Source organism: Eschrichtius robustus, chromosome 3 (genome assembly GCF_028021215.1).
Source record: "Eschrichtius robustus isolate mEscRob2 chromosome 3, mEscRob2.pri, whole genome shotgun sequence".
Classification (NCBI taxonomy): domain Eukaryota; kingdom Metazoa; phylum Chordata; class Mammalia; order Artiodactyla; family Eschrichtiidae; genus Eschrichtius; species Eschrichtius robustus.
In genome coordinates this window covers 75,106,572-75,120,140 of record NC_090826.1, presented here as the reverse complement: position 1 = coordinate 75,120,140, position 13,569 = coordinate 75,106,572, and the positions used below count along the sequence as shown (strand labels likewise).

The 13,569-nt window shown below is 40.5% G+C and overlaps 1 protein-coding gene across 1 annotated transcript; it reads left to right on the top strand.

The window, feature by feature from the left end:
- Positions 1–3,094: 3,094 nt before the first annotated feature.
- On the top strand, positions 3,095–13,188 carry BCL10 (BCL10 immune signaling adaptor). The gene is made up of 3 exons (XM_068538050.1): positions 3,095–3,407; positions 9,915–10,203; positions 11,955–13,188. The coding sequence occupies exons 1-3, from the start codon at positions 3,351–3,353 to the stop codon at positions 12,308–12,310; spliced, it is 702 nt and encodes a 233-aa protein (XP_068394151.1). The 5' UTR covers positions 3,095–3,350; the 3' UTR covers positions 12,311–13,188.
- The last annotated feature ends 381 nt before the right edge of the window (positions 13,189–13,569 follow it).

The window sequence follows — 13,569 nt, the reverse complement described above, 5'->3', positions numbered from 1 at the left end:
ACTTTTTAGTTAAATAATGAATAAGGGAATGAATAAGGAAGATGGAAGAAAGCTGGAGGTGTCAGAAATGAAATGATGGTCAACAACAGGGAAAGAGTCAGATGCATAGTAAGGGTCATGAAAGAAGGTTCAAGAATCAAAGATGTCTGCCACTAATATTTGGCAATCAAAAGCCATAATAGATGCAAATGTGGCAAAATATCAATCCTTGTTAAATCTTGGTAATGAACACAGGGTGTTTGTAACATTATTCTTTATAGTTTAGTGTGTTTGAAACGTTTTGTTTAAAAAAGAACAATAGAGGACTTCCCTGGTGTTGCGGTGGTTAAGAATCCGCCTGCCAATGCAGGGGACACGGGTTCGAGCCCTGGTCCGGGAAGATCCCACGTGCCGCGGAGCAACTAAGCCCGTGCGCCACAACTACTGAGCCTGTGCCCTAGAGCCCGCGAGCCACAACTACTGAGCCCGAGTGCCGCAACTGCTGAAGCCCGCGGGCCTAGAGCCTGTGCTCCACAACAAGAGAAGCCACTGCAATGAGCAGCCCGCGCACCACAACGAAGAGTAGCCCCCGCTCGCTGCAACGAGAGAAAGCCCGCGTGCAGAAACGGAGACCCAACGCAGCCAAAAATAAATAATTTTTTTTAAAGATAAATAAATAAATAAAAAATAAAAAAGAACAATAGAAGAGCAACCTCATAATGTCCTATGAAAATGGGTGCAGCGAATTGGCTTCGTTCAAATCCTTTTGCTTTGATACGTTCTGAATCCCCTTCTTCATCAGCAAAACAGGAATGGTTGTGGCAAAACAGTTCGTCGCTGCACACGGACGGACAAACACTTTGGAGAGAACCTGTGGAAATATACATGAAAAGACAGAGAATATTCCTTTCACTGGGCTCTGTACTCCTGCTCCTGAGAACTTATGCAAAAGAAATGATAATTCAACAGAAAAAAGGCCTGGGGAATACGTAGATGAAAAATTCACGGACAAATTTGTTATAACAATGAAAAATTGGGAATAACTTAAGGCCACCATGGGGAAGTGCTCACCACTGCTCCCAGCCTGGTCACATCACCCTCATCTTTGCTAGGATCACTCTGGTAGCTTCCAGCTGATCTCTCTGCTTCCACCCTTACATCTACAATCTATTCTCTACTCAGCAGCCAGAGTGATTCTTTGAAAAGGAAATGAAATCACTTCCCTACTTCTCTTCAAAATGTTCTCACCACCCTAACTGCTACCAACCCGGCTCTGAGCCAACACCTCCCGGGGCCTGGATGATGGTGGTAGCTCCCTAAGTGGTCTCCCCTCTTCCATCTTCCTGCCCCTCAAGGCAACAGTGAAAGTGCTCCTTTTTCAAATCGTAAACCAGATCATGTCACTCCCCTGTTCAGAACCCTCCAGTGGCTTCCCGTCTGACTCAGAGTATGCCCATATGACTCAGAGCAAAGTCAAAGTAAACTTTTACAGTGGCACACAAGGACCTCATCCCCTTCCCAGTCACACTGGATCCTTTTCATTGGCTGTTCCCTCTAATATTCTTTCTCCGTATGTCCATATGGCTCATTCCCTCAATTCCTTCAAGTAGTAACTCAAATCTCCCTTTCTCAATGAGGTCTTCATTAACCACCCTATTTAAAATTTTACTACTCCAAACACCCTCATTCTATTGCCCTGTTTTACATTTTCTCTTAGTATTTATTATTTTCTAACATAATAAATAATTTACATAACATTTTTCAAATGTCTGTCTGCCCTGCCCCAAACACACATATACTAGAATTTAAACTCCAGGAGGAAAGGAATTTTTATCTGTTTTGTTCACAGTTGTTTCCCCAGCACCTAGAACAGTCTCTGGCACATAGTTGACATTCAATAAATATTTGTGAAATGAAAGAACAAATAGTTAAGTAAATTGGGTTATACCAAGAGTATGGAAGGTTAAGCAATCAGAAAAAATACTGTGTATCAATATGGAAAAAGACATGTGAGGTAATGTTAATGTTAAAAGTAGAACCCCCGTGTTGCGATCAAAAACACGTTGGTGTGGCTTTGGCAACGTTGTTCCTTTCTGGTTCTTTTGCTTTCTCTTCCCTTAAGAAGAGAAACCCTTGGGAACCCTTGGGGTTCCCAAGTTCGTTTTTGGTCCTCTTGTCATTTTTATCTACACTCTAGATTCAAATACCATCTACTTTATTTCTAGTTTATTTAGCATGTTGTCCAAACAACCATCTTGAGCCCAGGGCTCTGTTTTGAGCTTTTCACCCACATGACTTTGTATACACCTCTGTTAGTAGCTAGAATACCATTCTGAGAATAGTGGTCTGTTCATCAGTCTCCCCCGATAAAATGGGAGAACTGTTACAGAATAAGATGCCTAGAACATATTAGTAAGGACTTAATAAATGTTTTAGTAATGTAAGGTGTGTACTGTGTGCCCAGTACCTCTAAGAACCTTACGTATATCATGTCATTTAATTCTCACAGCAGCCCTGTGAGAGGCATGAGGTAGACATAGCTTCATTACACGGATGAATAAATAAGGAAATGTGTTTATAATAAACAGTGACCCCCCCCAAAAATGCAGACGTTAAATTAGGTGTTAAAGTAGTGGGATTGTAGGCGGTTTTTCTCTTTCAGAAATTTCGTTAATATTGTTGATAGGCTGTATATGCGTCTTGTGTGTGTATGTGCGCGTGTCCGTGTGAGACCAAATAATTTTAAAACTTGAGTGGGCAAACACAGCAACAGGAAATCGTTGGGTAGGGTCTGGGAAAAGAGGAGGAACCCTAAAGTACAGACAAGCAGAGACTCGACTCCGCCTGTGAGCTGTCTGCGCAGGGGGCGACGGCCCGCAGGCAGAACAGCGACGCTCCCCAACCAGGGAAACAATTCCTTTCGGTGAGGCCAACCCGCGGCCACATGCAAATGACCTGGAGGCTATGGGCGGAGCCACTCCTGAAAGGCTCCGGCCGGGGGGCGGGGAGAAGGTTGGCCCATGGGCTGGCCCCGATTGGCTCCCACAGAGACGGGGCGGGCTCTCCCGAAGGCCCGGCCTCATCGAGGGGCGGTGCCTGGGCCTGGGCCTCTTGGAGAGGGAAGGAGCGGGAACCTGAGCTCCGCGTCGGGAAGGTTAGGTCGGCTGAGCCCTCGGCTCCCAAAGGCAGAGCCGGAAGCGCTACAGTTTGACCCACGAGTCCATCTGTTTTCGAAGGCGTAGCCCTCTTCCTCCCGACCCTCTCCGCCTCCCCTTCTGCCCTTTCATCCGGAGGCCGAAGCCCCCAGCCTGGGCGGGGCGGCGCAGCCCGAGCTCCCGCACCCGGAAGAAGCGCCATCTCCCGCCTTCACCATGGAGCCCACTGCGCCGTCCCTCACCGAGGAGGACCTGACTGAAGTGAAGAAGGACGTGAGTAGCACAACCTTGCCCGGGCACCGCCGAGGGCCGGGGCCGGGCGGGGCCGGGGGGGGCTGCATTCCTGCGGGCGAGGAAACCCAGCGTCCTAGTCCGAGTCGGAATCGGAGGAGGAGCCCGCGGTCGGAGAAGCGAAACGTCCGGGCACAGCAGGACCACGGCGAGCCCTGCATCCGAGGGACCTTGGTGGAAGTGATCTGATGCCCGCTGACCTGTTAATCCACCTTTTAAATGAATAAAAGCAGGGCTTGGGTTTCTGAAAGCTTGTTCAGTGGAGCGTTTCTTTACAGTCAGCTTCTTGCCCACTCCTCACCCATCCCCTTGTGATTTCACCCCAGCTGCGCTTTGGAGCTGCGTTGTTAGGGATCGACGACTCAAGTTCATCCTTGAGTCAGACTGCCTTGGCTGCTGGCTCAACCTGGAGCAAAAGCTGGACCAGATAAAGCATCCCAAGCAGTGGATCAAATACGTGAAACTTGCAAAGGGGGTTGGGGGAAGCTGGACAGTTGAAAGCACAACCCGGAATTCCCCTAGTAAGCAAACGCCCACGTATTTAAATTGAAGGGGCGCGGAGGGGGGCGGGGGATGAATACATGAAGCGGAGAATTAATTTACAGGTAAACGTTGGAGATATTCAGCAGCTAAATTATGCTCTTCTGCTTGGATGCTGAAGTGCACAAATCTTAGTATTTATTCGTAAAGAATGACTCTGTTGAGGTCTGACTTGTTTCTCTTTTCCTTTGCTTTTAGTTAACTTGTTTTGCCATGTGAGACTTATATGAGTACCATTAAAATACTTTATAGTAATTCATATTCAAAACAACATGAACATGAATTGTGTTCTGGCTTAACACTGCAGTACTTATACAAAATCATCTTTGTGAATTGGACAGGACAGCAGCTTTTTAAATGTTTGTGTGCTTCCTTTTCCCCTCACCTGTAAGGTTTATTACACTGTACTCATAATTACAGTTGGTATGACTCATTAGCAAAAGGAGACTGGTTATGACTGGGACTTGTACCTTAGTTTCCTCCTTCAACAGATAATTGTGGAGCACTTATTATATGGAAAGTACTGTTCTTGGGCCTGGAAAGATATAAAAAATGGCAGGCCCCTGCTTTACATTCTAGTTAAGACTGGGACATTGATTAACTAATAAAGAATAAATGAGTGTTGTGCTTTTCAAGATTTGTGCCAGTAAAAACATGAACTTCAAGAGCTAGGCCTGCTGTATTCCAGATACTGTGTCACACAGTTTACAATGTTCCCCTTTAATCTGTACAACAACCTCTAAGGCAGATAATTGTCTTTCCCATTTTACAGTTGATAAAACAGGTAGTGAGAGGTTACAAGTGGGAGGATATAAAGCCTGTACATAAACACAGATGTGAAGGGTGGCTTCTAGGCCTTTATTTTTTCCATCAGTTCATTGATATTATCCATCTCCATGATTTCAGTTTACAGCTATATAAGAAATCCATAACCTTGGGGAGTCATGGACATGTTTCAGGACATCTATGAAAAAAAATATGTGCACGTTTTTTTCTTAGAGATTTCTTTCATGATGTTTTTAAAATGGTTTATGACCTTAGGAGTTTTAAAATTATCATCCACATATTTGGACTTCCTTCTTTCTCAATTCTAAGTGCTTATTTCCAAATATCTACTGGAAATCCACTTTTATATCCTTCAGATTCCTCACTTTGTCTAAAATTGAACTTTTTAATCATCCTTCCCCCAAAGCCACTTGCTGTTTCTGCTGTATTCTCTGTCGTGATGAATCCATGGGGATTGGCTGCTGATACCAAAATTCATGGATGCTCAAGTCCCTTTTATAAAATGGCGTAGTATTTGCATGTAACCTACACACACGTCTGCCCATATACTTTGAATCATCTCTAGATTACTTATAATACCTAGTACAATGTAAATACTGTGTAAATAGTTGTAAATACAATGTAAATGCTATATAAATAGTTGACCCACACAGCAAATTCAAGTTTTGCTTTTTGGAACTTTATGGAATTTTTTTTTTTCCAAATATTTTCCATCCACTGTTGGTTGAATCCGAGGGTGCAGAACCTGCAGATACAGAGGACTGACTGTACCACCACTTATCCACATGGAAACTCCCACTTCTTTTTTTTTTTTTCAGGCTCCCACTTCTTCACTGTACTCCTTCTCCCTGTGTGCTCCATCTAGTTGTTTACCTCTTTTTTGTTGAATTTAGTTCAGTTTCATAAATATGGACTACGCACTGTGAGACTGATACTGCCATTGATTCTAACAGTTCAAAAATTAAAAACTAAGACACAGTCTTAGTTTGAGAAGAGCTCAACTTCTTGTGGGGTGGGGGAGACATGTAAAATGACAACTGCAAATCACAAAATAAGTGCAATGAATTTTACATTCATCCAAAACATTATCTACTTAGCACTCTGCTAAATGCAGGATATATAGAGTTGAACAGAATGTACCTGGTTCTTGCCTGCTTTTAACATGTGGGTTCTTAAGGTTGAAAACAAATAAATGTATAATTCCAAATTGTGGTAAGTACTATGAAGGAGACAAACAGATGTTGAGCCAATAACAAGATAAGAGGGGAAATCTACTTGAGATAGGATGGTCAGGGAAGGTTACATTTTTTAAACTGATTCCTGAAGGCTATGACAGAACTGGGAAAGAGCATTCTAGGCAGAATAGAATTTGCAAAGGATCTAAAGCAGGCAAGATCTTGGGGAAATTGGAAAAAGGCAGAGAGTGCCTAGAGGTGAAGTTAGGATGGTGGGCTAGTGCCAGATTATGAAGGGTCTTACAGATGGTAGTAAAGTGGGATTTTTTTTCCCAAGTGTAGTGGAGACCTATTGAAGAATTATATTTTTAAAAATCCCTCTGCCTAATGTATGGACTGGGGCGAGCAAAAGGGAGAAGAGGGAAACTAGTGAGGAGATCCTTGGAATTTACATAGTTGAGAGATGATGGTGATTCGGATCAGGGTACAGGCAGTGGAGATGGATGGAACAGGAGAATTCCAGATGCATTTTTTAAATAGTAATGATAGGACTTGGTGATGATTTGAATGTGGGAGTTGAGGGAGAGAGTGGAATCAGATTAGTAAGTGGAAATGTCAAAGCAGCAATTAGACCTATAAGTTTGAAGATCAAAAGAGAGATCTGAGCTAGAAATAAAAGTGTGGGATTAAGTGAGTTTACCTGGGGAACTTGAGAGCTAGAAGGGAAAGGGAGACCATAGAAAAGTTTTTAAAAGTAAGAAGTTATGGCCGCAGAGATGAGAAGAAAGCCAGGGGAGTGTGGTATTCATATAAGACAAGAAAAGAGTATTTCAGGAAAGGAATGGTCAACTGTGTTCACACTGCTGAGAAGTGAGATGAAGACTGAAAAGTATCAGATTTAGTGATAAGGAGACCCTTGGTGACTTTGAGAAGAGTAGTGGGACAGAGTGAGAATGTCTCGGAGTGAGTTGGGAGATATAAGTGGAGTCCTGTTGTATAGAAAAGTGAAGTGTATACACTGGGTGCTGTAAAGGCTGGAGAGGAGTACTCATTTGGGGGAGTTTAAGTAAAGTTACCTGAAGGAGATGACCACTGTCCTGAATTTTAAAGGATGAATAGGGATATGGGAGAAGAAAACAAGGCAAAGGTAACGACTTAAAGAAATGTAGTGGAAAACAGTTTTAGGAAGAACATAAAGTTCCAGAACATAGAGTAAGCTGGAGAGGTAGGCAGGATCCATACTATGAAGCACCTGCCTGCCATCGTCAAGTAGCTGTTATTTATTGAATACCTACTGTGTCAAGCCTTCATATGCACTGTTCCATTTAGTCCTCCTGCAGGTCCTGCTAGGTATTTATTATTGTTTTACCAATAAGGGACCTGAGGCTTAGAGAAGTTAAGTAACTTGCCCCAGCTCTCACAGGAGTATGTGGCAGATTCAAGATTTGAACTGAGGTTGGTCTGAGTCCAGAGCCATGCTCTTCACTTCTCTGCTCTTCTGCTATGGTTGAGAAACTTCATCCTTTAAGTCGAGGTGGAACACAGTGTTTTAAATTTTTTAAAAATTAACTAACAACATTTCAATATTGGTAGAATTCATGTAACACTCCAGATTTCCATTTTTTCTTGAAAAATTGGAAGGTCTGATAGATGTGTGAAGGAAGAATTTGAGCGGGGTGGGGAGAGAAGGAAGAAGTACAGCTAGGTGTCTTGTTAATAGTCGATGCAAGATATATATAGGGACCCGAACTAGGGCAATGCTAATCATAGGGATGGAGTGAAGGGGCAGCTTAGATAAATATTGGGGTAGATTGGCAGGACTTGGTGGGTGGGTGGTCGATCGAATGTGCCAAGTGAGTGAAAGAGAGGAAAAGTCAAGGATGAGTTGTAGGTTTATAGCATGGTTGGATGGATGGTGGTACTCGCAAGTGAGTTGAGAATGTCAGAGGAAAACGATAGGGGAAGATAACAAATTTGGTTTTGGACATGTTGAATTGTAAGTACCATTGGGATCTCTAGGTGGAGAAAGTCTTGATCACATAGGAAAATTTAGGAATCATCAACGTATGGTAGAAATGACAACAAATGAGGTTTTCCAAGGAGTTCATCTTTTAAATCTATTTTTCTCTCTCCTCATCCCCACAGCTTAAATTCATGCACTCAGCTTATCATATGTAAGATCTTGCAGCAGTCTTCTAATTGCTCTCCTTTGACCCCAATTTTTGCTTTCCCCCAACCCTCTGTAAAAGTTTTCTTATTGCCTCTTAATTATAAACCTTTGATGAGGTTTTGACTATAGGGAAATGTAATTTCCCTCATTGCCTACCTTTCATGCCTCTAGCTCAGGTGTAGTCTCTGTAAATTTCCCAGGTCCTGGAGGCAGAGTTGGTTGCTTCCCCAGTACTTGACCTATATCTTTTATTCCAGGTCATATTCCATTGTCTCATAATTTTTAGCTTGAGTTGATAATGTATTCTTCAACTAGACCACATGCCCTTTGCATGCAGGTTTCAAGTCTTGTACATCTTTGCATACCCACTGCTCAGCACTTGGCATATTTGGCATTTAGATATGTGAAATGTTTCGCGTGGGAATTCAGTGGACTGAGAACTGTAGGAACCCTTCACCCAACCTACTTTTCTGCCACCATATACTCTCATATACTTTGAAGATTTTCCATTGTCTTTAGTTCATCATTGTCAATGTGAATCAAGTTAGTCGTCATTGTTATCATCACAAACATTTACTCATCACTTACTATGTACCAGGCACTTTCTCAAGTGCTTTACGTGTGTTAATTTATTTCTCATAACACTCAGATGAGGAAACTGAGGCACAGAGGATTTAAGTTACCCAAGATCGCATATTTAGTAAATGGAGGAGCTATAATACAGTCACATCAAATTGTTAATACCATTTATTAGGACCCACATTGATTTTTTTTTTTTAATTTTTATTTATTTATTTATTTATGGCTGTGTTGGGTCTTCGTTTCTGTGCGAGGGCTTTCTCTAGTTGCTGCAAGTGGGGGCCACTCTTCATCGCGGTGCGCGGGCCTCTCACTGTCACGGCCTCTCTTGTTGCGGAGCACAGGCTCCAGACGCGCAGGCTCAGTAATTGTGGCTCACGGGCCTAGTTGCTCCGTGGCATGTGGTATCTTCCCAGACCAGGGCTCGAACCCGTGTCCCCTGCATTGGCAGGCAGACTCTCAACCACTGCGCCACCAGGGAAGCCCCACATTGATTTTTGACTAATTAAGCCTCGTTAGGCACTTCTCAGGTCTAGGCCTGTTTATGTGATTTCTTTTATTTCTTTAATTTTTTCCAATATCCACTATTCCTTTAGGTTTCTTTCCCCCCATACCTTTTTACCTTCCTTCTACCAAGGCTGAGTTAGACTATAGTCTTGCCAACTGACTCCAAAGATAGACCCAGTATGGTCCCTTTTGGTTTAGGTTCTTTCTTTTTCTTTCTCTCTCTCTCTCTTTTGTGTGTGTGTGTGTGTGTGTGTGTGTGTGTGTGTGGTTTCACTCTAGAAAGATGGGAAATTAATAACATGAGAAAGTTACAAACTGTGAGTTATCCTCTCTGGTCCTGACTAATCCTGGATTCCTTGCTAAATGGAAACTAAAATGTACAGTAACCTCTGCTCTCAACTTTACCTCTGAAGGCCCTCAGCAGACCTCCCTATTTCCACAGACCCAAGCCCCCTAGATTAGACTGGCCCCCTCCTCACAACAGTTTGGTCTTGGTTTATAGATGTGAAGATGAGATCAGAGCAGTTCAGAAGCAGTGAGGAATATCTAGTCAGGGACCTACTTCTGTCTAACCGGACCTTCATTTTAATAGCATGCCTTTAGTAGGGCTGAGCCTCCTGACTTCAGGATGTTTTCTCTCACCAGTCAGATTCCTAACTAATCAGTCACCTTTGTGATTTCCTTAGGTGTTAAAAAAAAAAAATACATTGAGGCATTTTTTATATCTTTTAGGCTTTAGAAAATTTGCGTGTATACCTGTGTGAAAAAATCATAGCTGAGAGACATTTTGATCATCTACGTGCAAAAAAAATACTCAGTAGAGAAGACACTGAAGAAATTTCTTGCCGAACATCAAGTAGAAAAAGGGCTGGAAAATTGTTAGACTACTTACAAGAAAACCCCAAAGGACTAGATACCCTGGTTGAATCTATTCGGCGAGAAAAAACACAGAACTTCCTGATACAGAAGATTACAGATGAAGTGCTAAAACTTAGAAATATAAAACTAGAACATCTGAAAGGTAAGATATCTTCGTTATCCAAAAGTTTATTTAAATGTAACAATGCTTTTATAAGTAGAATGCAAAACAAAACAAAAACCTAGAAGTGATCATTTTGCTTTTATTCAAAAAGTTCAACCTTCAGAATTACATTCAGTTTGCATTTTTTTACCTTATTTGATGTCATTACATTGCAAAAGTGAAATATCACTCAGTGTTCTGTATTTATATTTGTTTAACAACACATTTATAGAAAACAACTACAATGAAATCCCAGTATACACAGGAGTTTGTTTCTAAAGTCAGCAGAATGCAAGATTAATCTGGTCAGAAGTAACCCCTGAAAATGCATATCACGCATAAAGAACAGTGTATAGGTAAAGTATTTTACCTTTGATAAACTCTGATAGTTTTTCTCCCACCAGTTGATCACACGATGAAGTAGTGGCTTATGTTGATAAGAATCATCTTGTATAAGTTATATGTAACTTTAAACACTAGAATCACACTCAGTGTTGTAAAATGAGAGAGGCATAAAACTGAGATTAAGGGAGTAGCAGATTTACCTCTTCCGTTTCACCCTCACCCCAGAGCACACACTCACTAAATTGGAATGCTGTGTAGAATTGTTTGCACGATTTAAATCCCCCTCTCCCTCCAAACCCCCATCTTTCTCTGTCTCTCTCTACAGAGCACTTAAGATAAATGTGCATGCGATACAGCTCTATTCCAGCTGTTCTAGGCAAGGGAAACAGAAATTAGTAATTTAGGGCTTTTCCCTTAAGGAACTCAGTCTATAAATCCATGCTGGAACACAGATGAAGTTTCCCCTTGAGCCATATTTAAGAAAATAGTTTCTCTTCCATGGGACAGAAATGCTGACTGTATTGTGAAGTTGAAAAACTAGTGGAAAAAATTGACGTACAAATGTACTTTACAGACTCTGCAGGTTTTGCCTAAAATCTGTCAACTCAGGAAGTTCTGTGCCTGTAGACCATTGGGTTGAATATTTGCTAAGCCTAACAGAAAGATAAACTGTGTTTGTGTTTATTCTTTCCACGCTGAGGCTAATTGTTGGCTATACCCTTTGGATATGATAGAATTCTTTGTTCAGAACAACCTCTGTCATTTAAGTAAACTGTTAGGTTGAGAACCAGGACATTCTCTATTTAATGTGAAGAGGAGACCTGGGTTCTAGCCGTCCCCCTTGCATGAAGTAGTCCTGGAATGTTGGGCATGACTTGACTGTTCCAGGCCTCTGTCTTCTCGTCTCTAATAGTGAGAGGCTATCCCGAATGACCTGTAGAATCCCTTCCACTTGTAACACCCCATGATTCAAGAATTGGAAGTAATTAACTCATAGAATTTTAGCATATACCCAGTTTAAAATTGGGGTAAATTTTTTTTTTTTTTTTTTTTTTGTGCTGGAGTGCTAAAGAATATTTTTTAGTTGTGAAAGCTATTTCTTATTTTATGAATAATTTTAGGGACTACTTTATTTTTTCCAGGTCCTTCAATGGTTAAGTATAAGTACACAAATTAAATGTGAATTGTAGCATGTCATTTAGCTTCCTTGAGATTATTTCTATATCTAGAAAATGTAAATAATAGTATGCTTCATGATTGTCAGGAAAAGCAGATAAAATGTGAAATGGATTATGACAATTTATAAACTGCTATTTAAATTTGTGTAATCTTTAAAAAGTTCGAAGATGGGTGTGGACTCAGTTTTCTAGTTACTTTTCATTTACATCTGAATAATTTTATTGTAGGACTGAAATGTAGCAGCTGTGAGCCTTTTCCAGATGGAGCCACAAACAACATCTCCAGATCAAATTCAGATGACAGTAATTTCTCTGAAAAACTGAGAGCATCCACCGTCATATACCATCCAGAAGGAGAATCCAGCACAGCCCCCTTTTTTTCTACTGATTCTTCTCTGAATTTGCCTGTCCTAGAAGTAGGCAGAACTGAAAACCCCACCTTCTCTTCAACTACGCTTCCTAGACCTGGGGACCCTGGGGCTCCTCCTTTGCCACCAGAGCTGCAGTTAGAAGAAGAAGGAACTTGTGGAAACTCTAGTGAGATGTTTCTTCCCTTAAGATCACGTGCTCTTTTGCGGCAATGACAGTTTACTGCCTTTTAATTTTTTTAATGATGACAAAAAATATTTGAAAGGATATGAATCTTATAAAATTGCTGTAATGACTTATTAACATTTGATACATGTCTTAAAATGCAACGTAAACATACTTTGTAAATATAATTTTTTAGAATAAAAGAAGCATACTTGTAGATAGCTAAAGTAAGTCGTGTTGATCATGTACTCCAGTATTTTCTCTTCATTTTTGAGGTAATTTAGTGTTTTCACTTTTGTTTTATGTTTTAAGACTAATTTTAATAGAGAACATTTCCCTATTTGAGAATAGAGTCTTAGGCTGGGAACAATGTTTCTTCTCTGTGCATTTGTGCTAATAAGTTTCACAGTCTAATAGTCCTTTCCAGCCATTCAACAGTACATTTTCAGAATTAAGCTGTTCGTATTCGGTAGTAAAGCCAATCACTGCTGGGAAAACTGCCAGCGTACAGAAAAGAATCTTTTTCCCACTCAACTGGGCTTACAGGCACTTAGAAAGTCCCCTTCTGATTCAGAGGAATATCTATCTAATGGAGTTTGAGCCACCTATGGTGTCAATTTGCCAAAATACATTTCTTATTAATCTTACTAATTAATACTACTTTCTTAAGATTTTCACACTCTTTGCTTTATCATTTTCATTCCTAAAGAAAAATCTTGGCATAAACTTCAGTTATTACATATAATTTAATGAGATTTTAAAAATACTTTTTCTGTACTTTTTGTTCCCTTTTAATGAGGACCACTGTACAGTTGAAATAATTAGAACAAAATGGTTTTTGTGTGTGTATATGTGACAATTCTGTTTTTAGTACTATTTGGAACAAGCGGGCCATTAGCTAGATATGTCTTTTTGTTCTATGACAAAGTTTGACTAATTTTACAAATTTATAAATCTTTCATTGTTTTCATTAAACTATATCTATTTCTAGATATCTGTCTCATATATATTTCCACTACTTGCAAAAAGCAGAGATGGAAATATGCTATTAAGAATAAATGTTAAGTTGTAGTGCTGTGTTTTGGAAGTTTCAAATTTTTCAATAGGAAATAAATACCTAAAACTTTTTTTATATGTACCAATTTTAATAGGAAACATTAATTCAGGTTGTGAGATGGAGTTGCACTTCTGGATGGACTCATGAAATTATCAATCATGAAGAAGATTGGCATATTGACTTTAAAAAAATTTTAAAGACTGGGTGATTTTTGTAGTATAAACATTTTCTAATGATTATGGAGAAATATGT